Raw genomic sequence first — 26,999 nt, 5'->3', positions numbered from 1 at the left:
TTAAAGCTGATTAAATAATAATGATTCTTTCCACACTGCCTTCAAAGTGCTTATAACTAAATTTAATTTTAAGCAAGATCAAGAAAATAATCATTTGATTCAAACATTAATTACTAATTTTTATCCCAAGTCATTTTAAAGCAGAACTTTTTTTTTTTTTTTGCAGACTCTGCAGGGCATTAATTGTCATTTTACAAAATGAGTCATTATTTTGGCAAGGCAAAGTATTTTTCAAACATTGAATCATGACAACCAGAAGGGGTTGTTAAAGAGCTGCAAGGGAGCCTTGGCAGCTCAGTGAAAGCAGCTTTATTTAGCAGCAGTTTGTCTTCTCCAGGATGACTGGAAAAATCGTGGTAACTCTGCTCTTCACAGCAGCCAGGGCACTGCTCTGCTTTCACTACTGCCAGTGGGTGAGAGCTGAACAAAGTGTGTCCTAAAGCATTAAACAGCTTTACTGAGGCATGCTGGAACAGGATAGAGAACACTTGAGATCACTTGAGGAGTCTAAGAATCAGGAGGTTTATTGCTTTGTTTTTAATCCAGTTTGAAATGGATAGAGAGCCTGAGCAATCTGCTCAGGATTTGACCCAGGACCATGAGCCTTACAAGAGTAGGGCTGGTTTTGTTGGGGTTTTTCTGTCTGGACCCTCTGTATCTTGTTAGGAACCCTCCCCTGTTAGGAACTGGGGGAGTAATGGCATCCTCCAAAAATGGGCCAGATTTTTGGATGTAAATTCCTTTGGTAAAGAACTTTTTGATATGTAACTTGTAAGAATGAAACGCAGTGGCTGACTGGTTCTATAGGATATGTTAAGAAAAACTGCATTAATATATCAGTAGTTTTTCTGATAGTAGATCTTAAGCCCCAATGAGATTATTATAATGATCATGTGCAATAGGTGACAAATGTCACCCATGGGTTTTACCACTTTTTTCTGCAGCTAATTAAATCACTCAGTTTTGCTGTCTCAAATCATATGCTTTGTAAGCTCAAGGGTGACCAGGACTCCACCTAAGGGAGTGTACTGTCATTTTATTGACTATGCACAGTCAGCCTACATTTGTTACATGTACCAATTTCACCTTTCTCTCCCTTTAGGTCCTCAGAGAATCCATTTTAATCAGAACTGGAGACAGCTTGCATGTTCTCCTGCTGCACCAGGCACTGCTTCAGCCTTTACTGCTTGCTTTGAATAAGTTATTTCTTCTTTTGTCAAAGCCTGATGGAAGAAAAACTATCAGTCAATATTTCTCCCTGATCACTTTTTCTCCTTCAGGCTGTATTTAAATTGAGATTGAACTGTCTTGACCTTTCTCATTATTACTGTCTTATAAAGGCATCTGTTTTCTCCAACACCTAGCTACTGCATTTTCACTTACTTGCCCTTTGGTTGGTTTGTGCATTGCCCTCTTCTTTTCCCCCTTGAACCTGATAGTTTCCAGCACTGGTTCAAACAATTTTACAGCATCAAACCAGTTTTTCTTTTCTACCTTAACAGGAGCCTGTGGTCTCCCTCACATCTTTAGGCGACTGTATAAACAGGAAGAGTTCAGCTCTACACTGCCAGTTTGAGCTGAAATCAAACCCAGCTTTCCCCTGACCATTTAAACTTCTGACTGCTCCCCATGCTATACAAGTATAACTGCTCAACAGAATGCAGGGTGAAGGAGCTAAGGGTGTAACAAAAAACAAGATTAACTTTCTTTCCTTATGATATAAACCAACTTTTAATAATAAAAACATCTCTCAGGTTTTCAGTGAGAAGAACATATACATTTCAGTGTAAAACAGTGCACAGTGTCAATGCCCTTGGACACCCTTCTCTGCATCTCTCATGTTGCCAGAGGCTGCAGGCCCCAGGCTGCAGAACACAGCTGATGGAGAGGCAGGCAGGGCTCGCCCAACAGGTTCTTTTATACTTTGGGGTGTTCCTACAGTTTTTATAGTACTAAGTACATTTGAAATTGAGGCTTCAGTGAAGAAACATCCATTTTTTCTTCATATAGCAAATGGTAAGAGTAACTTTTCCAAAATTAACAAAAAGTGCATTGAAATAGATCTGCTCATCTGGCTGCAGTCCAGAACGGACACCCAGTGCCAAATCTGTATCCCAAAGCTAGCAGTCCATGGGCTGTCCTAGTTCCCTGCAGCATGTTGCTGTAGATCAGGAAACAGTTAAAAGTAAGAAATTTTTAGAAAGAGATAATAAAAACCAAGTTCCTTCCCCAAAATTATTTCAGTCTGTGAGAGAATAAAACAAATATTAAAAAATTCAAGAAAAAATATTCAAACTGCACCCCCAACTTGCCATAAACAGTATTACGTTCAAGAGAAGATTAGAAAAATTAGAGGCCTTCATGCCCAAATGAGAACATCCAGTTTTAGTTTTTGAGTTGCTCTGGATATTAATAAAATAAAATTAAGCCCACTAAAAAACAAGCAACAACACAAATAAAACCCCCAAACCTTTATTGTCTAAAATATACATTACTGCAACGCTCCTGGGTTTCCTCACTGGGAGCTGGTTTAAAGGATGCGGCAGAGAACAGGAATGGGAACTTTCTTGTACACCTGCCATGTTAGGGAGGGTTGGTCTTGTTAAGGCACTCACTCCAAAAGAACATTATCTCTGTCCTGAGACTGCTGACATGCTTTGATTAGTTTCAGCCAGTAATTTGGAAAAAACTACAGTGCTTAGGGTAATAATGACAGAATGGAGAACAATTATTCAAACAAGAAGAAAAAAAAACATTATGTACATGGTTCCTTTTTTCTTTTAACTTAAAAGCATCCCTAATACATCTTAATAACTGTATTAAAGACTACTTAAGTATTGAGCATTTTAAATAATGTAGATTTTTTTCAGTAAACTGGGAGTAGCTGTGTAACTGCCAGTATATTGGTCCCATTTTAAACAATATAATTTTTATTTTAATCTTGTACATATAATAACATGATCGAAAACACGTATTATTCCACTCCACATAAATAAGTATAGTTCTTCTGACCTGTTTTAAAAACTACATCTGTTCAAATAATCAGATGATAAGACTGTGTTTTTTAATTTGTAAAGTTTTCTTTAAAATCCTACACTCCTCTTCGTTAGCACTGTATTCCAGAGTACATAATCACAGGGCATTAGTAAAAAGAGTTAATCAAAAACCTGACAGCTACAGTAAGTAAAATGAAATAATGATAAGAAGTATTACGGAATGTATACTCTGCAGCATAGAGAGAGTCTCCCACTGGGCTGAAGTGGAAAATTACTCCAAAAGAAATTATGTTCCTATTTGAATAAACCATAGATTGTGCTATTCTTTGCTCAAAAGTGCCCATCATTTCATGAAAAAGAGGAGGTTATGAAACTGCCGCTAAAAGACGTTGAGCAAAAGCCCTGCTGGCAGTGAATGGGTGCCAGGGGCAGTAGAGGGAGAGAGGTGTGTCCAGCAGGATTTTCTGAACCAAGCCTTATCTTGTAGTCTACAACTTTCTGGTGGTGGCATAAAAAAATCACCAGGAGAACTGCGCTTTCTTGAAGAATAATGGTCATGTTCCCGGCGTCTGCTGAATGGCAGCAGCATCCATTCTTGTCTGTAGTACTTGTTTCAAGAATTTATTCAAGAAGTCAAAGAAACACATGGATCCTGGCTGGGCTTCAAGAGTTCAAAGGTAGATTCCTGATGCCTGGGCCAGCAGGTCCCTGTCCTCCAGAGCCTAGCAGCACCACTGGGGTCAGTCCGTGGGGTCCTTGGCCAGGGCTCCTCAGGGCCGAGTGCTCTGCCGGGGCTGTCAGGGGCTGCCTCTGACTTCTATAAATCCCCCTCTGTCGGCGGCTGGCACAACCTATAGAGTCTTTAGTGCACAGGAAGAGCAGGGAATTAAAGCTCATAGGGATAATAACAAAGTTAATGGAATCATGTACAAGGGTCTGCAGCTTCTTAGTAATTCTGCAAGCTTTAGAGGTAGTGATGTATCAAAAATACTCCTATTTTTAATAATTGCAAGTTTAGAGAGTGCCGCTAGCCATTTGTTAACTAAAGTATTTACAATCACTGTTTACGATATTATTTGAGACTCTCCATTGCTTCCTCTTAATTTTGGCTCAGTTTGGTTCTTCAACAGTCCCTCTCTCTTTTTCTATTTCTTTTGGTTTTAAACCCAGTTCAGCATTTTTTCTGAACAAAAATGTAGTCCCCTTCATACAGGCTGGGATATCAAACATAAAAAAAACATATCTGATGGTTGACATGCTTGAACAAATCTAAAAATTAATAATCATCTTTGTTGAGAAATTTTTTGACTCACAATATTATCAAATTGAGAACAGTGGTTAAACCTAGGCACATATTGACTTGTCATTCATGTATGACTTTGTGAGCTTTTTCTCAGCTTTTTGTTCTTTATATCAGGAAAAATTTACAACTTCTCTTTCAAGACAGGTGTTAGAGATTTGTGCTAAGAAATACAATCCTGGGAGCTAATTCACCAGATCTCCGTTTAACTTTGCTCAGTTTATTTTGCATTGTGATGGAACCCAGTAGGAAAACACATATCTGAGCTTTATTGCCCCAAAATAATCCCAGTAAATAGTTATTTGTCATTGTGATTTAGAGCATAGTCAAAAGAAAAAAAATGCCTCATCTTGTGATTTGTTTTTAAAACTGCTTCTTTTTGAAGGTAATATGGTTATGGCCATAACAATGGAGCCAAAGTACACAGCCGTTAATAATGCAAAATAACTACACTGCCGTGGTTCAGGAGCCAACACCGGTGTTTTATGTGCTTTTGAAATAGCAGTTACAATCCAACAGGAGGATAATTCTACTCTTTTTAAAGTCTCTGAGAAAATGAATCAAGACTGTTAGAGGAAGCATCACCATTGTCTCTAAAATTTAAAATAATTTTCTATAAACATTTTGAGGAGTGGATAGGAGAGAAAAAAGAAAAATCAAAAGAGGGGCTAATTTAGACTAACTCAGAAGTCTTAATGGGTGAATAAGGTATCAGTGTTAAAGGAAGTCTTAACACTGAAGCAATGAACTCTTTGGACGACTGAGGCACTAGCAAACACATTGGTTCTGTCTGAAGATATGGCATGGACTTTGCTGGACCTCTTCTGACACTGATTCTTGTGGGCCAGAACTGTTTTTTCTTCATGTAAACAATGCCACTAACAACAGCAGAATCAGAACTTTTTCTGGTATTTGTACAGACAGATTCTGTGTGTACTGTCATCTAAAATGTGACAAACTGTTCTTGGCATTGTGGGAAAATGTTGTGTTACAGTTTATTGAAGAACATTATTTTCTCTCTTAGAGGTGAAATTGGAAGAAACTGACTCAAGATACTTTACTTAAAAGTAAAGGTATCATTCTCCTGTAAAGAGAGATGAACATCTCTATCTCCTACTACTAGGTGCAGTAGGATTCACAAATGTACAGTACTTTTCAAAGCTGCTTTCTAGACAAACCAGTATATAATCCTGAGTAACTGAAGTTCCTTAGGGCTGCATTACTGTGTGGTTAACTCTGACTGGCAGTGCTTGCTCTTAAACCTGCTCTGGCAGAGCTAAGCCATCAGACTCTTGTAAGCACACTACTGTATTATCTTTGCATATCTGCAGTCAAATTTGCTGTTCAGAAATTTTTCTTTGTAAACATTCTGGAGATGACTGTCCATCACTAGCTTTGCCAACTCATAGAAACAGTCCAAAAAAAATCAGCTATGCTTGATTCAGAAAATGCAGAAACCCTTGAATCTGATGATCTGCAAATCATAAGCATCAAAGCTGATTAATCTACAGTGTGTACTTAGTTTAGTACGGGGAGAAAGAAGAATATGAATTTTCTTTTCTGGTATTGCTACTAAGATCATCTTTGGTTACAGCATGAACTCCACAATTGTTACAGAAACAAAATCAGCACTCATAGAAAATGTATAATACATAATAACCTACCGAGGTGCATGCTGTGGCATTTGGTCCATCACTTTCAGATTCTTGGCAGAGATTTCAACCCTTGGTCCCTGTGGAAAAAGAAAATTTATGGTACCGACAATATTGATAAAGCAAATGATCCTTAGGAAAAAATATTATAATGGGAGTATGGTTCTTATTTGAGACTCCATTAGCAACTGCTAAAAGATTCAGAATTCTGTGGGTGGATACAGTTATCATCTGTTTATTTAAAGGATAAATTAGTCCCGAAGCACTTTACAAGCACTGCTGCCTAGCAATAGGTAATTTCTGCTATTTTAACACTATGATTGAGACTTGGATTTTTTCTGTACAGATACTGTCTTAAATATGCTGCACATTCTCTCTTTTCTAACCATCAAGGCACACACAATGTACACTGGGGCATAGATTTGAATTGCTCTAGGGGCTGTACATGCAAAAGATAACTTGCTCCTGTCACACGCCGGTAGAGTTATTCAGCCATTAGTAGGAGCTGGGATACGGAGGTGTTTGCACAAAGTACTGTGCCACACCAAAATAAAGTGGTGTTTTGCCCCATGATGTGGCAAAGAAGTGGCATGCAGCAGACACATGCAGCACTCACCTGCTTTCGCATGATGTCTGTGGCTTGCATGATACACTTGGGCAGCAGCCCGTGACTGCGGGCCAGTATGGCTGCTTGCTCCAGGGACACACTCAGAGTACTCCTGAACGAGGCAACAAGAGTTAGGAAATCACAGATCATAGCTTCCAAAGCATAAATAGGTGTCCTGGTTTAGGGCAAACTGGGAAGGAAACCTCCGAATGGGGTTCCTCTAGAAAGCAGATTCAAGCAGCCCCTCCCCCAACTGGTTCGGCAAAATATTTCCTTGAAGAAAAGTGAAAAAAAACTGTTTATTTAACAAGCAAACTATTCACAAGCATAAAAAATGAGTAATATTAAACAATGGAACCTCTCGCTGTTCTGAAGAGATGGCAAATTCTGAAAGTTCTTGTCATGGGGAGTAGCTGGGCTTGCTCAGTCTCTTATCAGTCCCTCTGACGCTGGCAAATGCCACGTCCCAGGCCCTTGTGGGCCACAGGTGTGAGCTCCTGCTGTTCTTCTGAGTTTTCAGTCCAGAGCAGGGCTGACCAGTTCCAAGAAAAAGAAAAAGCCATAGTTTGGGGAACTTCTCTGCCTCAGCTAGCTAAAAACACTAACTGAAAGCACAGGAGAGCTCTCTGGCACTGTGTGCTGCAGACAGCACAGCCCAGGAGCAGCCATGTGGGACAAGGGAATCTTTGATAACAGACCGTGCACTTCTGCTCTCCCCCTTCACTCTCAGAACCAGCCTTAGAGCTGAGAACTCAACATCCAGCAGAAACAGAACAGATAATGGGAGATACATGCATCAGAAAGTCACCCTAGGACAACAGGCATGTGCAGGACACTTACCTGTTAAGTATTGCTTCTGTTAGCTGTTTACTTTTATTTACTTTTTTAGATTTTCTTACATACAAAACTATTAAATTACCTCAGTCTTGTTGCACCTGGATGCTGCAATTATGTGAGTCTCCAGCATCATTACAAGGCTGTGTGTCACTGCTCTTCTGCATTGAGTAATTTTGAAGGGATTCACAAATTAATCTTTACTTTTAAGACACTGACAGAACAGTGGTGTGTTTCAAAATCAGTGTGGGCACACATCAAGATTCGACAGCTATTTTTGAGCAACTTCCTACATTTTCAGTGCGTGACTGAAAACAATGCTGACTACAAGTTCTGTGCAACGAGATCACTTGCATGGGATGACACACAGAAACACAAAATATTTTGTGTCGAAACTACTTCTTAATAAAAGTATTAGAAATTACAACCAACCCTGAAGGAAAGATGTCAGCAGATTTAGGTCCTTATTACATTCCCTTAAAATTGACCATATTTTGCTTTGAATAGGATCACATCTCTAGAAAGGACAGAAGGTGCCATCACACAAGTAGCACACAGGTTTAAGCCTCCCTTACCTCTGCATCCCAGTGGCACACATGGTGATCTGACAGGCTCCCAGCCGGTAGCAGAGCTCCGAGGATACGGGCAGCAGGCCAGCTCCTGATGAGGCACTGCTGGAGCATCCTGACTGCCCCACCTTTGTACTAATGAAAGACTTCAGCAGCCTGCAAAGCTCATCCATTGCATTGATAGGGCGAATAAGCTGAACAAAGCAATACAAAAACCAGCAGTAGCATATTAACACCCTCAAGCTATAAAGACATTTACAGGTCTTTATCCTATTGTCTAAGCACGATATTCTACACAGAGTAACTGCCTCACAGTAACAACTATTTACAACATATATGAACTTTGGAAGTGGCAAAATAAAATTACTCAGGCTTGGGACAATTTTTTTATCACAAATCACACAGGTTGTTCACAATGTGTATTACAATTGCAAAGATGTTCCCTGCAAGAGCATTTTAATACTTTACATGCACATATCCACATTTCACCTGCTCAGTTAGACAAACTACCTATACATGAGATGCTGGGCAGCACTATTTTCTTGTTTTCTCTGCAACAAAGTGTACAAAGTGAACAAAGCATAACTTCAAAAGTGAACATTTGTTGGTTTTCATGCATCTGTGGGAGAGGAAAATGAACCCATTCTGTCTGGCATCCGTGTCTGGAAAGGGCAGGCAGGGTCACATGGTCTCCTTAGAGCTGCAGCAAAGGGTTTTTGTGTCTACCCAGGTTCTGAACATTTTCTTCTCCACTAAAGAACTGTAGCCAAGCTTCAGATAAATTCAGATTCCCCCCTTTAAAATAGGGAATATTTTTAAATGCTGTTTGGGTTTGCATAGATCTGCCATACAGGTATCCATCCCTCAACTGGAATTTTAGAAATGTTGAAATTATACTTCTATGACAGAATTTATTGCAGAAATAAATGCAGAAACAATACCTGGTCAATCTTCACAGCAGTAGTATTGGAATCAGTGGGCAAGTTTGATCTCTCTAGGTAAAATGTCCTGCAAAAGGCCAGCAGGTATTACATTAGTTTGGTTTGTCCCACTTCAAGCACATATATGTGTACTATCTTGTATAAAAACAGCTGAGAAAGCTGTGCGAAGAATCTTGCACTTGAAGATCTGCTTCCTTATTGAACCACTGTGATTGCAGTAATTTACAGAGTCTAACATATTCCAAATCCCCATTAAGAAAAATATAATTCTAGCTCTGCACAAAATTCTGAGGTCAAATCTGCATTCCTTCTGAACGGGCTAAACTACTGGAAAAAAATTGCCAAGTTTCCGACACAATGAGGATTTCCAAAAATCCTATTTGTGCAAAAATTGCATCTTTTTCATTAAATTTTAAGACCCTTAGCAACGAGTGCTCTGAAATTTTCAATGTCTTTTAAGGCAAAGCAGAAGTACAAAATACCTGAGTTTACGGTAGTATTGCTGCACTTTTTCGAGTGAAATACCATTAATTTGCTGTGGGAGTTCTTCTAGAGATGAACCAGCTGGTTGTGATTGCCCCTCTGTACTCTCCAGAGCTGAAGAAGAAAACATTTTACTAAAGCTATGTTATTAGTGTTTTTTTTTTTAATTCGTTTATTTCTCTCTGTATCATCTAATTGCTCAGTAGATAACTCTTGGATCATGTCAGGCTGATTCTGTTACTCTATAAATTCAACGCTTTTCCCAGTATGGGAGTACAGTGGTAGTATCACGGAGATGAGCTTCACAGAAAGCAGTTCTGTCTGACAGCAATTACTCTCCATTAATGGTCCCTTGAAAGAAATTTCCTGTCTTCTATTTTGGTGTGAAAAGTTGCTTATCAAGTCTATTTCTAGCCCAGATGATTCTGTCATGTTGTTTGCTTTTTGAAACTCTTCTCTGTAGCCTGGGCACATCTCTTGATCCTACACTACATCAAACTATCCATGTAGTCCAGTATAATGTCTCTATGGCCGAGATGTAAAAAAGCCCCAAACCAGCACATCTTGTTCTCATAACTGTGTCTAATTCTAAAGTCTAGCACTCCCCCAGAGAAAATGTCTGCTTCCTAAGTGAGTCTGTAGGTCTCAACTGCTTTTTAAAAGAACTTCATGGTCATTCTTTATTTTTAATCTTTCAAAATCAGTAGTTAGCATATTTTTCTCAAGAAAGCTTTTTATAGACACCTTTTGTAAAGAGCACTGTGTGCAGCTTCAAGGTTCCCCCATTCTGAAACCGAGCAGGCAGTTTGGAGAAGTAGTAGCTGTCAAGATAAAATATAACCTTCAAGGCCTGACGACTTCCTTCGATGTGGTAGAAGACATGAGTATCTGGAGAAATAAAGATAAACACGTGCTGCTTTACCACAGCAGGAGAATTGTGAAACCAATGGTCTCTAAGTTTGTTAGATTACCTAATGACACATCACATCTTCACCATAAAGTAAGGGAGAGCCATTATGGAGAGAATGCAGGCTCTGAAATCTTGTACTTAAAAGATCATAGTTAGTGTGACCTAGTATGATGTTTGATCCAAATACAGTAAATACAGTTAATAATTAGAATCCCATGTTGTTTCATGGTATTTCATAGCCAGTAGACATGAAGAGAGAGATCTGGCAGGGTTAGACACTGGACACTGAAAAGCTGGGAATTCACCACAGGGCATGTGGTGCTAATTCTCTGTCGTATCTCCACCCCTGTACAGAATCACACAGATAAGGCACATTGGCACAGGCCACAGCTGCACAGCACACACATCCATTCCATCAGTCGTGCTTTAGGGGCTGTGTGCTTCAGGGGAGCTGAGGGAATGCAGCAGTGCTTCAGATAAGCTGCCCAGTGCTCTCCAGGTGTGACATGGTCTCTAAGATTTACAGTCAGAGAAGATATTAAATCCATAGAATGTAAAAAAAAAGTGCCTCAAAGAAACGGAGAATACACACTTGCTACAAGGATTTCATCCAGCTGCTTGAAAAAAAAGGCAACTTTGTCTAGTTCAGCCAGAGTGACCTGGATGTCTTCCAGCATGGTGCGCTCCTCCTTCTGTAGGGCAAGGCAACAGAGACAAACAGGTTATTATCTGCCAGAAGATGAGTGACAGGAAGATGCTGTTGTTATGGACATGTTTTGGTTCAGGAAACTTAAAGCAGAGTGCAGAGCTTTCCATGAGCTCCATCTCAGCCAGGAAATCACTAAAAGCTTTTTAGCTCTGTGATACAACTTTAACCACCCTTTGCTTAGATGTTATTTGATGTGATTTACAGAGTAGAGAGGCTCAAGAACTAAGTAAGTTTGAAGGGATGTCTTTCTCCAAACTTTATACCTACAAATGCAAGGAACAATTGATCAGTTACTGCAAAATAAATAGTGACACATTCTATGCAATGCAAACAAATAGCAGTTTCATGGATAGTTTGGATTGCATTTTATAAAAAAATCTCCACACTCAATCTACAATGTCTACGAAGTAGAGAAAAAAAAAAACCTCCCTTCTCTATAATGTCAGAAGTCCTTTTCTGTTTTATGCCTCTTTTCTTAGCATTTTTAGAGTTTCAGCAGCTGAGCTTCTGTAGCTGTAGCTCATCTGTTTATTAGGCGCAGATGAACTACGCAAGCACAGCTCCTGTCATTAGACATGGTGCCTCAAGCCCCAGCACCACAGACCTGAGAGACAGACTGCACTCCATCTGTTTGCCTGAACCCCTGCAATACTCAGAACTTCCTCACCAGTTTGGGAGCTGTGTGTCCTTACCAGGGGATGGCAGGGGATACTCCTGCCACCAACAGCTGGGCACTAAAACCCCTCTAAATGCAGCAGCATTGCTCCAAATTCAAAGGCTGACTGTTTTCTATATTGTTAAAGAGGTGAACATGACTGGAGAAGGAATATGGCACTTGGTCGTCAGCTGTGGAAATCAACAGAGTTTGCAGTAGTGACAGTCTGAATACACTGCTGGAATGCAGGTAAGAGGCTCAACAGCTCTGGCTGTGCTGAGTGGCACAGAATCACACAGGCAAATGTTGGCAGGCCCAAGGATACCACAGTTCTTCATCTTACCACGGTGGGGGAGAGAAGAGACTGGTAGTTCAGTAAAACTCCAGTGGCTGCTATCTGCTCCAGCCATTTTCTGCTAGCATCTCTGCTGCTCTCTTCATACTCCCCGTTGTTGTTGTACCGATGGTTGAGAGCAGCCAGTAACTGCTCTGAAAAGGTGCAAATAGCAGCCACAAGAGACTGACAGAAGATGGAATCACATCTCAGCTGTAGCTCAGTATCTGTCAGAGAAAAGGAGAGAAGCAAAAAGAAGTCATCGATATGCTCATCTTCCTTCTCACTGCCAACAAAGTAGTTTGTGTGTGTGTGTGTGTGGGCACATAATGTTCAGCTTCTGCTGCAGCTTTGCTCTGACTTCACAGACAACCTCTCGTTGCTGTGTGACCTGGGTGGATAGATAAAGACAGCACAGCTGGCACACGTGCATGTTGCGAAATTTTCTAGTCCAATTGGTTCTTCATTATTCCCTCTGCCATCTGCATGCTCCTTCTGACTGGAAAGAAACTAACTGCAGGAAAGCAACTATCTCCTTAGTTAGAGCCATATCTGGACTGATTCCTTTTTTATGTTTACAGGAGCAAGAGAATTACTGAAAAAAGGTCTCTGCCATTACATCTCTCCTGGGCTACTAGAGATTAATCTTACCTCATCCATCTGTATTTTTTGGGCTTCCCATATGCCTAATGCATTAACTGGGCCCATCCATATGGTACCAATTGGTTTGTCTCTTGGGAGAATTTCCCCACATTAATTTTGCTTCCAGAGTGCCTGCCAGGCAGCCACATGCTGGTCAAATCAATCTTGTCATGCTTCAGGGGATTGCAGGCCAGAGAGGCACATGAATAAGAAAAGAGTTACTTCCTAGGTGCCCCCAGCCCCTCCAGCAGGCTCAGTGCTGCAGCAGTTGCTCTCATTGGCAAGGCACTGTTCCCTAGGGAAAGAAGCTGAACGCATCACCCAGAGGCTTTGAAGGTCTGGATTATTTTTATAAGCACTGAACACAATAGACTGACTAACACACTCCAGGCCCTGGGCCATATTCTCACCTGAAGGACAACCATCCTTCTTTCCAGTGGATGTTCACTGAAGTGCTGCAGGAGATGGGGCACACAGAGAGAGACACTTTGGGAAACATTTTATCTACTATCAAAACCCAGCCTTTATGGTCAGTAGACTGGCACACAGCTTTGGACAGACTCACAGACCAGCCCTGGCAGGAGCTGAGAGATAAGTCAGAGCCATACAAATCTCTGACCTTCATTCTGTGAAGATTTGAGAATCAAGTGTGGCACAGTGAAACACCAGTTTCCAGTTATGTATAATCTTATTTTCAAACAAAAGGACACCAAATAAGTGCTACAATCACAAAAAGCCTGTGGCCAGGCTCCTTAAAGACCTGCATCTTGCTCTGCAAGCACAATGTTTGGTGTGTGGCAACAGGTTCCTGATGTCCCCAGTGTATTTGGGTTCTCCTTGCACATTTAAGGTCTTTGTCTGCTCTTGGCTGTAATTCCAGCATGCCTGCTCTGTTTGGAATGATGACAGTCCATGGGCTCAAAAAAGTTGTGCAATAGATCTCATGTTTGCTGCATGTTCTCACCACAACAGGAAGGAGTAAAGGGGAGGAAGGTTCTCTTCCATCTGGGAAGGAGGGTTGTACAAAGGAAAAAATGAAGACAGAAAACCCCTATCTTAGGGACTTCTTGGGTACGTTGTTTTATAAAGAATGAATACCCCTTACCTGTGCATTTTAACAAGGCCAAAAGCAGTTGATTTTTCCCATCTGAAACAGTGAAGAAAATAAATGCTGTAATCAACATAATACCAAAGTAGATGTGATTGCAGCTGGTTAACAGTTTCCTCATACCCCCCAAATCCCTGGCACCTGCATGGCCATGTCTGTTTACTCTGGTAGCCCTCACATGCACAGACATATTCATGACTGAAAAAAAAAAAAACCCTAAGTGTAAAGCAAAGAATTTCACTGGCTACATGCTCTCTTAACTACCAAGAATTACTGGAAACAAATTGCATTTGCAGATGAATCCCCAAGGAGCTGATTTCCACCCAGTGCTTCACACTGATCTGTAAACATCTATGTAACTATGTAAACATAGTTTCATCTACAGTTTCAGTTCAACCAGACTGCAATGGTTTAGGATGTTGTAATATCTGATTAGCATTCACTTCACAGTTTGGAGTATACCCAGTATCTCTCTCTTCATTTTCTAAAAGGGTTTAAAAAGCACATGGGAGATTGCAGTCAGACTGATCTATCTGAATGGGCTGATGAAATCATGTAAGGGGAAATTGCTGCACAGGTTCAATTTTACCATAAAGCACCAGGACTCTGCAAACCATGACCTGCTCTACCTGGTGCTCTCTAGAGCTCAGGACGGCCTTATTACAAAATGAGTTTAAATAATAAAATCAACTGCTAGATTTGACTATGACCTCTTCTCCCTGAAGCTAGTAACAAATGTTTCCTTATTTACAGACCTTCCACATGTTTCTGTATCATGTCAACAAGGTTCTTGATGCGCAATGGAAGGTTCCATGGATCTTCCTGAATGCTGGCTTGAATATTATTCCGGCACCTAACTGTGGTTTCTTCCTTCTGTTTAAATTCTAGAAAACGTGGAGTGTGTTAGCTATTTAGGAAATGCCACATAACTAAGAGTGGCTTAGGAGTTAAAATGTGAATAAAGATGAAAGCAGAGACACAGTATCAACAGCAGTAATTAGGAATTCAAAAAGTCCCTAAATAGAACTAACAGAGAGAGCAAAAGACTATTCCCATAGTCCCAGTATCAGCAGAGTCCCTGCACTGCTTTCAGGATTGTGGGCCTGGCTGACATGCAGGTGCAGGGAGCTCTGCCCCACTCACAGACAAAGAACCCATGCTTCCTCTGCCTTTAATGACCTGCCCAGCTGTACCAGGCAAATCCAGAGAGCAAGATCAACTTCTTGGCTGCAACTTTCATATCCCATAATACGGATGAGAAGTTCTGAAATATCCTGCTTTCTTTCACTGATGAAAGCTAACTATTTAATTATAGAGTAGAAAATTTATTCTCCATGACTTAGCTATGTAGTTAAGCCAAACATGCCATTGTTGGTGATGAGTGCATAAGCAGACAGAGAAACCAAAACAAATTATGCCAAAAAACTGATCCCGGACAGGACGAGGAAAGCACTCCAATGTCCATCCATCTCAAAAAGGTGTCTATGATAGCTATTAAACAGACACTGTGGTCCAGGATTCCAGCTGAATGTAAGCAGGGCTTGTCTGTTCCTCAGTGTGATCAGTTAACTAAAAGACTCTTTCAGGGTAATTAAGATACTTTCAGTAAATGAGATTCTGTTTAAGTAAAAGAAAAGAAATGTCATTTCTTCACTTCATTCCAACAGTGCATGAAAAGGCTAACATTCTACACAAATGTGAATGTGTTCATAGAGATGAGTACATATAACAGAACTCCACAGGAGTTATTTCTGGAGTCAAGGAAAAAAAAAGGGAGGAAAAGATCTCTACTTCTAGATTTTGTAACTAAAAACCAGAGCCTGTGAGAGGTTGGAGCTCTCACTTCCTACAACACCTGAGGTACAGCAGGAGTAGTAGGGAACATTTCCATTTTCAAGTGGGAAAGGAAAAGCAGCAAATATTTAGAAAAAAAAAAATCTTCTGTATTTTAGGCAGAAAAGAAACCACATCCTGAGCCCCAAAAGTACTAAAACCAAAGAGTCCTCATGCTTCCTGAGGAAAAAGAAAACATTATACCATCTGTTTCCTCTCCATGGGAATTAGTTTTCAAAATAAGTGTTATGTGAGGATGAGTTTACTCTGGCAATCAACCATCTGAAGAAAAGCAGAGTAAGTCATTAAGCAAACTGAGGCAGAACTTTTGGTGCCTTGGAGCTCCAGTGGTCAGCTCCTCATCAGCTTATCAGAGCACTCCACTCTGAATTTGACTATGCCTCCATTGCACCTTTTCAAATATGTGCTCATCTAAGCAGGGATTTGGAAACTGGTGAAAGAGCACAAGAATTGAGCAGCATGTAACAAAAGAGGCCTCTGTGTGTTTCAGGAGGAATTCCCATGAAAATGACCTCTTAGAGATACAAAATTTCAGTGGTCAGACATGGTACCTGCCTCATGCATGACTGGGTAGACTGCAGAGGTATGGAACTCTGTGTGGCCATAGCACATTTGCTTTTATGTTAAGCACTTAAGTCCTGGAAATCACATTATTAAATACAGTCAGTCTATTTCTTTACCTTGCAAACTGTGGTCCATGGGAAAGTGCTTGGTTTCCTCAAAAGCCTTATTTATTCCTGGTCCTTTTAGAAGTGCATTGATTGCATCAACCTACAATTGGAACATTATCAATCAGTGTCAGTAAGACTTGCAGAAAAAAATCTGAACAGAACTCTTGTGGGAAACGGCTGAAGCCCTTACACTACTTGTGTTTTGGAATGACTGATACACCAGCAGTCACACTTTGTGGCCATGAACTGGCTGCAAGAGCTTCTCACATTTAATAGCAGCATTTTGCACAACGATGATCTATGTGCTGATGAGATAAGAGAATTGCAAACAACTCCCCAGGGTTACACATTATAACCACATCTGCACGCCAGACTTGTGAGAACCTCCTGAAATCTGTAAATGTGATCTATTTACATCAAACAAAGTATTAGAAGTTTGTCCTTTTTTTTTCGCAAAAGCTTTTTTTCCCCTAAGTGCCATGCCTTAGGTAGGGCAAGTCAGCCTTTCTTAAATCACACAGCAACTTTAATAACACAAACAAAAGTGATTAATCAAACCGTCCTATAATATACTCGCTTACAGTGTACTCCAAAATCTCAACAGTACACCTTCCTCAAAATATTATTTTATAACACAAATTAGTACTTCCAATTTCTTGGTTGACATTGCTATAAAGAGAAAACAACTCTGTGTAAGAATAATGCTTTACATACCTGGTTAAAAAGGTGTTCCAGACAGCCATGAAGTTTGTCTTGTTTGTCTAAAGGTATCCTCATATCATTGGGAAGTTCATCTCCTAATACAGAAGAAATGAAAACCTTTTAACTTATAAACATGATCTGCGATGAGGCATGGGCACACCTTCACACTGATGTGAAGAAAATAATGATTGCTGCTTTATCTCCAATTCTTAGATCAAAATACTTATTATTTTCATATAATGAAAGTATGCAATAACTAAAGAAACTTATCCCTGCCTAATACCTCTCCCATGTTCCATATTTACTGTGGTTTATTAGAAAAGGACAAATCTGTATCTTAATATTCCTGTGATTAGTTCTGAAGAGACCACTGGTGCAAATTAAATATGAAAGTGCTTGTAATCAGCAAAGACTTCTCAGTGCTGCTGAAGGGCTGGGCACGAGATGGACACCCGTGACCTGTGCACACACTCACCTGAGCCCATCTCATCACTGCCCAGGTAAGAGCTGTTGCTCCGCACGCTAGTGTAGGACAACACGGAGTCCCGGTTACTGTTACACTCACTGCAAAGGAGAGCACAGAGAGCATTGAACAAAAGTTGTCCCCACACCCAGGCACCCACACTGCCATTCTGCCTTTATCAGCACTGTCTCCCCAGATCTAGTTCTGTGAAAAAGAACTGACTAACTAATGACATGCAGAACAGCCTTTAGGAAAGGACCCTGGAGCCAGACCGCTGCAGGACGTCTTCTTCCATTTGCAGTTAACACTGAACGTGTAACACACAGACCTCTCCTCTGATCCTTTGCTACCAATTCTCAGGGTATTACAACACCCAAATTCAGCATTTAGGAAGGCTGCAGTAGCACAGATACTGGAGGTGGGAGAGAAAATCTAGGGAATCTAAGTCATTGGAGAATCAGGCACTGCAGATGCTATAATGAAGCAGAGGAGTCACCACAGCTCTACACCCATCTTGCCTCATGCACACCTAGAAAATTCTAGAGTGAATCTCCTCTCTTTAAAGTTCACTTTAATCTTACTAAAAGTAATCAAAAAGACTGGATCTCAGGCTGTTCCTTTCCAATGACGTGACAAAGACAGTGGATTCAATGGTAGAAGCCCAAAACAAAGCTTAAAAAAGTTCTCCACTGCCTCTGCCTCTGATGCAATTTTTAACTGAGAGGAAAGAAAAATATAAAACCAACTGAAAGTACTCTAATTGGGATTCTTGCTGTTCTTTTTTAAAGCTAGTATCAAACAAACCTGTTTTCTTTCTCAGGAAGAGTAATACTTATGGCAACTACTCTGGCAGTATAAACCCTTATGAATTACACCTCCATGTACATAATTTGGATCTGGATCCAAATGATCCCAGAAAATAAGCATGGCTATTGCAAAGAAGGTATTTTCTTATCTGCAATTTGCTTGGGTTTGTAGCTAATCAATGCTGTTTTAAATCAAAACCCATAAAAACACATTCCCCCTCGAGTAACTATTATCTGTAATACATGCTTAATTCTCTACCTCTGTCTAATAAAAATAAGACAGAATAACGCTTCTCAAATTGATGTGTAGAATTCTGGAACAAGTGACAAACCCAGAGAGACTGTTTGTGCTGTCACTTTGTTACCCAGAATAAATTAGGCTGAATTACAGAAATTTAAACTACAGGGATACCCTACTAACAGTGAAAGAAATACAGCACATTTCACTCAGAAAGCTCCAAAGCACACATGCAGATTGAAATCTCACACCACAGAGATGCCCCAGATCTCAGCACTGCAAGTGCTGTTCTATTTCTTTACTGACTTCATATTTGCTGTCCTTTGAGGGGATCAATATTCAACTGGACAAGACCCCAAACAACCAATCTCACTGGCCCTGTCCTGAACAAGGTACTGCAGACTCCAGAAACCCCTTCCAACACAAACTATTCCCCTTCTGCCATTCTGCAGGTCCTGCATGGGTGGCACCTATTGCTACTGGTACGAGTGACCAACAAGAGCAAGTAAAGCCTCAGGACTGCAGTGGGGATGTTACAGAGACAGATCATTCACTCAGGTCCCTGGAATCCTCCCAGCTCTATGCTCTTACTAGAAATGTAAAAATGGCCTATTAAGGATGCTAAATTGCAGTGATCAGACATGGCCATAACTTGTTAGCCCAGTTATTCTGAAGCTGAGTTTTCAAATGTTTCCTACCAAAACAGAGAGAACTGGGAGTAAGATTGCCTTTGGCAGCAAATATTCCTATAGTCAATAATAGTCAATAGTCAATCATGTCCCAAAAATATTTTAAGACACCTCAATAAACATTTCCATTTGTGGTTTCAAAGGCCCATTAAAAATAAAAAACTCAATGTCCATTTCTGTTTCTAGGTGTCTTAGACTTTCAGGAAAATTGGCTGCAGAACTGAATGTTAATACCAGCTATTATAAGACCAAGCAGACTGAGAACTCTGCTGGGCTTCTGTAGTTTCTGGGTACAGGGTGCAGAATGTCACACTAGACCTATTTATTTAATTTTATTCCATTTTCTAGGAGCTTTAGTATTTTGGCATTATTCTGGGGGAAGCGTTTTTGCTGGGTATGTCTCCAGGGTAATAAATGTAATCAATACTAAAGTGAAGTGAATACTCTACTAAGTGAATATTACGTAATTGACTGAATGAAAAACAACCTGTTTGTTGAACCCATACTGGAATCAGAACTTTGAAACACTGTATTAGTATGGTAAAAGTGGCACCATCTTCTGACTGACCTGTAGGAGTCTCTGAAACTCATTGTGTCATGTCCAGAGTCTTCCTGGTCCTCCTCAGAAACTTTGAAACAAACCTTCTTGATTCCACCATGGTCAGCTTTGTCAGGATCACTCTCTTCTGTTCCCAGGGAAGCTGAGGATGCCTCCTCAGTAGATGGTGGCTCACAGGCACCAGCTTCTGTAGGTTCTGTTATAGTGGACAAAAGTCTGCAGAAGCACAACATAGAGCTCTCAGTCCCACAAATGAACTGTTATGACTAAGGCTAAATACATCTATGTGAAATCAGAGCCAACTTTGTGAGCACTTTACATAGACTACTACCTAACATCTGATCTGAACCTGCTCTCAGTTTGAGGCCATTCCCCCTTGTCCTGTCACTCCAGGCCCTTGTAAAGAGTCTCTCCATCTTTCTTGCAGGCTCCCATCAGGTACTGATGCACTCAGTCTTGTTAAACCTCAGGAGATTCCCATGAATCCCAGTTCCCAAAAGGTCCTGTTTCCACAGGTACCCTACTTCTATAACGTGTAGCTTAATCACTGTAACCACAGTTGCCTGAGAATCCTCACTTTCTTCTCCAAAGCACTGGATTTCTCCTCCTCAGCTCGCAGGCCCTACCCAGCAGCTACCACCCTTCTGTACACATGTTGGATCCAAGACTCCATGTGATTTCCTTTCAGGTGCAGTTTTGGTCATATGCTGCTTTTGGCAGGGATACAGGTAATTTTTTTTCCATTGGCTGGTATGGGACTGTTGTGGATTTGTGCTGAACACAAGGTTGATAATACAGAGATACTCCTGTGATTGCTGAGCTTACACAGAACCAAGGCCTTTTCTGTCCCTCATACAGCCACACTGGAGAGGGGGCTGGGGTGTGTGGGAGACTGGGAGGAGACATACCCAGGAGGACAGGTGAGCCCAACTGACCCAAGGGATATTCCAGATCACGTGATACTATGCTAAGCATATAAAGTGGGCAGAAAAAGGAGGAAAGGGAAGATATTTGGAGTAATGGTGCTTGTCTTCCCAAGTCACCATTCTGCAGGATGGGACCCTACAGTGGGACCCCTGGAGGTGGCTGAATGCCTGCCTGCCCATGGGAATCCCTGGCATTGCTTTGTTTCTGTGCACCTTTTGCTTCACTTGTTGAACTGTCTTGATTTCAGCCCACAAATTTTCTCACTTTTATTCTTGTGACTCCATTCCTAATCCCTCTGGCAGAGACTGAGCAGTGGCTGTGTGGGGCTGAGCTGCTGGCGGGGGTCACACCATGCCAGGGCACAATGGGCTGTTCTGTTCATGACTGGGATTCCTGGAAGTGGTGGTCATCAGCTTAGGCATAGTACAGCCTCCTCCCACACAGCTCATCCCTGCAGCCCCTGCTACCAAAACCTTGGCTCTTATGCACCAACCACAGACACACTACTCCATCTTTTGTTACTGGTACAAGGAGACCTGTGATGATGATAAAGAGAGAAAGACAAAAAGAGGAAGGGAAACCATAGGTTCCATAGAGAAACTGGCCTGCAATTACAAGTTTTGCTTAGTCTGCCTTATGACAGACCAAATCTCAAGGGCTCTTAACGACAAATAGATTCTTATTTGGGAATATATAGTAAGCAAAATGGTGGCTGTCAAACTCAGGTAGACTTTTAGAAGCAAAAGACAGCAAAATACCAACATAGGTGGACCTAGTAGTAGACCTGACAGAACCAGCAAGGCCCTGGTGTAAGAGGAGAGTAAAGAGGCTGACAGCTGGGGCCAACAGCACAATGTGTTTGGGGACATCACTGCCTCAATGTTGTAAGAATTTCTTTCCCCAGGGCATACAGGATTTTGTACTCACTTATTTATCTGAATGACATACTGCTTCATTTCCTTCACTGCAATGTCAAGTTTATTAAAAAGGTGCAAGTAGGTGTCCTGCATCTCCCAGTCTTCCTGTTTCAGCAGAAAACTGAGTCCTCTTTCTTCCCGAATTGTTCCTCCATTCTGCTGGCCAAAGCTTCCATCAGGATCTCCATCTTCTGGGGCTGGACATCTCCAGGATGGTGCAGCCATAGTGGTGATGCAATGCTGGGTATATGAGACTGGATTTAAGGTACCTACTAAACATTAAAAGATCTAGTTAGTATCTAGAAAGTCTCTCATGACTTTTCCCACTCCCTCCCAGTGATGATCATTTAGGATAAGTGGAGTTTTAACAGGAAAAATGAAAATTTCACAGAACAGTTTTATATAATTACATTCCATGACAAAATCATTATGGAAAAAAACACAACAAAACAAAACAAAACAACCCCCCCCAAAAAAAAAAAAAAAAAACCCACAAAAAACCAAAGAAGTTGGGATTTTTTTCCTGGCATGCCACCTAGATATTTTGAATTTACTGCAGTTCAGAAACTGGCTAAATTATCGAAGTAAAGACCTATGTCCACAGCTATACTCATACAGACAACACAGAAGCTCTCTAAAAGCATTTATTGAAAAGTTATTGAATTTGGGTTCTCAGCAGTCTGTGCTATTATTCCAGCTCTACAGACATTTACACTTACACACATTCATACATATATAAAGGAATAGGATCCTGTCCTTTCAGAAGATAAATTAATTCTTTTTCATTTAGAATTGCTGATGGTTTTGGTGCAGTAGTTTGCTAACTACCGTAGCTCACATTAAAAATACTAGTGCCAAAGCAAGCAGGGCTCCTTTATAGACCTCAATTTGAATAGTCAATGCCATTGTTCAGAAGGTTGGTTAGTCTATACTTCCCTCTTCCAAACATTCCTGCACTCTAACCTTCACATAGCAATGAACCAGAAGCATGTTAAGTGAGATCATGATAAAGAAATGTTGGAATTCAACCAGATTATAGGAGAAACGCTGCATAGCAGCAATTTATCAGAAAATAGATCCCCTGACAGAGTACAGACTTTCAACTCCAGTGCACAGAATTTATTTAGCAGTGAGAGTAGAAAGCAGCACTACAGTGTGATTGACTTTCATTTTCACCCCAAATGAAGCACTAGCATTGCCATCAGTCCCTGCTCACTTTTAGTCAGCAAGTCACCTCTAGTAAGGGCACAGGACCCCAGCCGCATAACTACCATAAGATCATGCCCAAACCAGTTTAGCCAGCAAAAACATGACACCTGAAGCCCCTCCATGCTGAAAGCCATTATTTTTCACAACACAAGAAGGCTGCCATTTAACTATAAAATTTTAAGGAGGAAAAAAGGGTACGGGCAAGACTACGTTGGAATTTACATTTGATTTTGCTGAGTAGTGGAAAAACACAACTTTTTGTATAGATAAAATCAGTATGATTTGAAAGTTAATGATCACCTTGCTCTGGATCAAGACCAATAATAGAAGGTTTCCGTCCAATGCGAATACTGAATGATCTCCCTGCTGAGGTAGTGCTTTTGGGGTATGACACCTCCATGAGGTTAATATGGCAGTTGGTGGGGCAGAAATCCATGCTGTTGAGGGAATGTGGTTCCATAATGGCTTGTTTGAAGGCTGGGCTCACCTTTGCTTTCAACTCATCTGCAAACTGGGAAAAATAAAATAGGTGTGTGCTACTCCACTTTCCAAAAAAAAAAAAAGTTTATGCAATACAGAAAATTCTTTTATTTTCCTGCCTCCTATTCCAGAAATACAGGAATTCAGATTTCTGCTGCAGCTGGAATAACATGTTACTAAAAAGCTCATAAAACAACAAAGGAAAGCAACTACCTGTACCTCCTAACATGCTCTTTTCAAGCAGCTCAGGTAACTGCACAAAGAAAGCACACACACTTTGTTTACACCATGACACACTGTAGTTACATTCATGTTAAATAAGACATGCATCAATCTGTTCTCACATTTATTCATTCATACAGTGGAAATGAACCTGCAATAATATGTTTTAACCTACAGCTCTGACAAGCAGAAAGGAGTGATTTACAGACAAGGTATTTTTCACTCAAAACTTGCAATTTCAGAACTTGCAGAGCTGTTCTCATGCCTCCAGGACACCACCTCAGAAACAGTTTGGATTCATTAATGAAGAATACTAAGACCCACTTAACACAATGAAGTATTGTCTCAGACTTCACCAATAACTAGTAGTGTTGTACCTCTTGGTAGCTCGTGAGCCTCCTGCTAATGCTTTCCAGCTTAGTGTCACAGATTTGCCGGAATTCATACTGGGGCATAGTGGCCACAGCACTGCTTAGGGATAGCAGTCTTTCACAGTTCCTTACAAAGTGACTGTCCTCTGCAGCAAAGGCTGCTAAAATCTAAACAAAAAGACAGGATGTCAGTGATGTGAGTCTTGACAGTGAGGGAAAATAGAGTTTTCTTCCACTCAGTGAGTAGCAAAGCCCCATGGTTGAATAACACTGCCTCTAGAACAAGCTGCCTTTATCACTACCTGAGAACCACTAATGTATCTAATCCTCAGTCATATAACGTTCCTTAAAAATGTTTAGAATCACAGAAGTTAATCTAAATATCCAATGTCCAAGTTACCTGCTCTTGCATGCTTTCATGGGACATAACGATAATATTACAGGGATTTGACAAACATTCACTATTAGCTGATTTTTGTCAGAGATGACCAAGCCACTCAGCACTCTCTGCTGCCTTCCAATAGCAGCAGTTCTACCCAATTCCTGTAGTAACCCATCCATCCTCTCAGGTGGGAAAAAGCTGCTTTTCTTGCAAGGTAAAGCAAATTTCTGCCTGAAAAGATTAATCTTAAATATCAGCAGAGCGTATGTTACCAGGCAGATAAAAGCATGCTACTGAACAAAACTCTAAAAGGGCTGAGAAGACCAACATCAACCTCAGCTGAAGAGCCAAGCCCACAGCAGCCAATAATAAGCACTATTACTGGTTTCCCATTCTGTTCAGGAACAGAGCTGACCACGCATAGTTTTTGGTACCTTCGCAGTGAGATTGAAGCAACCTTTTGGTTCCACAATTTTCTCCAGAACAAAGGATTTGATTCCTGCACTGCTAACATATTCATACACCACCCCATGCTCCAGGTGGGTGTTATCCACAGTCAGGCTGATGAGAGGGGTTTCTTCACCAATAACCAGTGGAGAAATAACAGTCCGTGGTGTCTGGGCTGGAACCAAAGTAAGTCATTAGATGTGTCTGGCAGCACATGTGAACACAGGCCTGCCCAGGCAAGAGAAACCTGCTGAGAAGTAGTACTGAATGCAGAGACACAACCTTTGGCTCAAGGAGTGTCTGGAACTATGTACTGCTGGAGACTGAGAGAATATTCTTAGGAAGAAATTTGCTGTTGGCTATTAATGGAGACAGCGGCAGAGTTTTAGATAATACACATGCTCCAATCCCCATTCTGATGTTCTTCCATGTGCATGTGCACATATCCATGCTCAGGACTTTACTTCTAGCTCTGTTCACAGATCTTGGAAGAAGCTTATAAGGGCAGGGAAGTATGTTAATCTCTGAGTCCTGTTGTCTGCAATAACGCTCTGGAAGACTGAGATGTGAGGGCAGGGATGTGGTGAGAAGACAACATCTTACACAGAAAGCAATTCTATTTTCACTAGAGACCAGATTCAAGTTCCAGTCAGATTGAGATTTTCCAGGGAGCTGCTCACCCACTTCTACCAGGGTACTGCTGCAGCTGTTCCACTGCTGGAACATTGTGTGACTGTGAGACCACCAGCAGCACCAGACCTTACATGGCATCTGCACAGATGTGCATCTATTCCTGGAGAAGCTGCCAATGGCATTAAGGGAGTCTGGGCTCAGTCCTTTGCAAAATTAAATTTTGCTTTAGTAGTCTCCCTTAACATCTACTTTTCCAAATAAGCCCTCAATATGAAAGTAGACCTGTTTTTTGAGCTATGCCTTTAAAAGTTGTTGGAAATACACACACACACCTTTTTCTGACATAGAAGTAACATGCCTTGAAAACTTGCTCCAGATCAAAGTAATTTAACATCCTAATCTTTAATCAAAAGTAACAGAAAATAGAGATTATTCTAGGTGGAGTTACTTGCAGACCTTCCCTCTCCATCAGCTACTGCCCATAAATGTGTGCTTTGCACAGGCTACCAAAGGATTCTAAAAATGCTGAGTCTCTTCATTCCCACAACTGGCTGTCTTGTAAAGAACAGAGACTCACAGGTGCATGATTTCTATGTGTTTTCTCCATTTTTTCTTCCCCTAAATAAACTTCAGCAAGGAAATACTTCCTCTGGCAGACCTCATTCAATTACAAAGCCTTGCTAAGACAAGAGATACTCTACAATAATAATTATACTTCATATTTCTACTGAAAGCCCCTGAATTGTCCCTAGGTTTTCTTCCCCCATTAGAATCTTTACCAGATTCCTGCTGGCTTCTTTGAAGGGGTTCCAATTCTGCATGTCCTTCTAGTACAGAGTTGTCTTTGCTGGGGCCCGGGTGACTGCCATTCAAACAAGCAGGGGATGCTGCTTGCTGAGCTCTGTCCTCTTCAGCATCTTCATGTGTTCTGTACACCCACTGGTACAACCCCTTTCAAGAGATATAGGCTTCAGCTAGGATATCAAAATGCCCAATCTCCAAATATTTGGACTACAAAGGTGAATCTAGCCATAAATCCTATATCTTCTAAGTAGGCTGAAATATCAACATTCCCCCAGCTTTTCTGCTTTTCTCTGAATTTCAGAGAACATAAAAATTAGATCAATAACTGGGTAAACTTCTATGGTTAGTAACAGTTAATAATTTTCAGTACTGTATGCATGAAATGGCTTTCATATTATTTGTAGGTGTCTTGCAACTCTGGGCAAATGGAATCAGGTTCCCTCAGTGATAGCAGGACCCTGGCATAGAAGGAAATTAGTCAAAACAAAACATGCAGATGTTCTTTTGCTGAGTATTTAGTAAGCATAAAAGCACACAAAAAGGGAAGGGCAGAAGAAGGGTGGGAATTAATGTACTTCCTTTGAGGCTGTGCATTCATACCAGTGCTTCCTGCTGCCTGGTCCTATAGGCTGTGAAGTGCTCCAGAACTTCCTTGTAACTTCCATGTGTTGCATTATTCCCATTAACTTTCAAAATACACTGCCCTGGATGAAGGCCTACAGCTGCAGCCTCAGAACCTGAAAAGTAACAGGAGAGAAGTTAGACAGAAATGCCACCTGCCTATGGGTGAGAACACTGGAAAGTTTGCAAAAGCTGTTTGGTTAGAAAAAGCAGGAAGAGCTGGGTCAGTCCTGTCATGCCTTTGCTACTATTCAGAGAGCTTTC

General features: G+C 40.9%; 1 protein-coding gene across 1 annotated transcript in view; it reads right to left on the bottom strand.

Annotated features, from left to right (window-relative positions):
- Positions 1-1,756: 1,756 nt before the first annotated feature.
- PREX1 (phosphatidylinositol-3,4,5-trisphosphate dependent Rac exchange factor 1) overlaps positions 1,757-26,999 on the bottom strand; it is a 123,367-nt gene continuing 98,124 nt past the window's right edge. Inside the window, exons 20-40 of the mRNA XM_062505361.1 lie at positions 26,715-26,851; positions 26,090-26,261; positions 24,665-24,852; positions 23,855-24,016; positions 23,076-23,286; positions 21,577-21,838; positions 19,732-19,938; positions 17,443-17,531; positions 16,980-17,062; positions 16,275-16,365; positions 14,496-14,624; positions 13,738-13,779; positions 12,000-12,217; positions 10,885-10,984; positions 10,127-10,270; positions 9,382-9,496; positions 8,900-8,966; positions 7,965-8,152; positions 6,565-6,667; positions 5,961-6,028; positions 1,757-3,856 (exon numbers count right to left, since the gene is read on the bottom strand). Of these exons, the coding sequence (XP_062361345.1) occupies positions 3,814-3,856; positions 5,961-6,028; positions 6,565-6,667; positions 7,965-8,152; positions 8,900-8,966; positions 9,382-9,496; positions 10,127-10,270; positions 10,885-10,984; positions 12,000-12,217; positions 13,738-13,779; positions 14,496-14,624; positions 16,275-16,365; positions 16,980-17,062; positions 17,443-17,531; positions 19,732-19,938; positions 21,577-21,838; positions 23,076-23,286; positions 23,855-24,016; positions 24,665-24,852; positions 26,090-26,261; positions 26,715-26,851 (2,819 nt within the window). The 3' untranslated portion in view covers positions 1,757-3,813. The remainder of the gene's footprint in view (positions 3,857-5,960; positions 6,029-6,564; positions 6,668-7,964; positions 8,153-8,899; positions 8,967-9,381; positions 9,497-10,126; positions 10,271-10,884; positions 10,985-11,999; positions 12,218-13,737; positions 13,780-14,495; positions 14,625-16,274; positions 16,366-16,979; positions 17,063-17,442; positions 17,532-19,731; positions 19,939-21,576; positions 21,839-23,075; positions 23,287-23,854; positions 24,017-24,664; positions 24,853-26,089; positions 26,262-26,714; positions 26,852-26,999) is intronic.

This window comes from Cinclus cinclus, chromosome 18 (assembly GCF_963662255.1).
Source record: "Cinclus cinclus chromosome 18, bCinCin1.1, whole genome shotgun sequence".
NCBI lineage: Eukaryota > Metazoa > Chordata > Aves > Passeriformes > Cinclidae > Cinclus > Cinclus cinclus.
The sequence above is the reverse complement of the archived record's forward strand: the minus strand, read 5'-3'. Positions and strand labels throughout refer to the sequence as shown.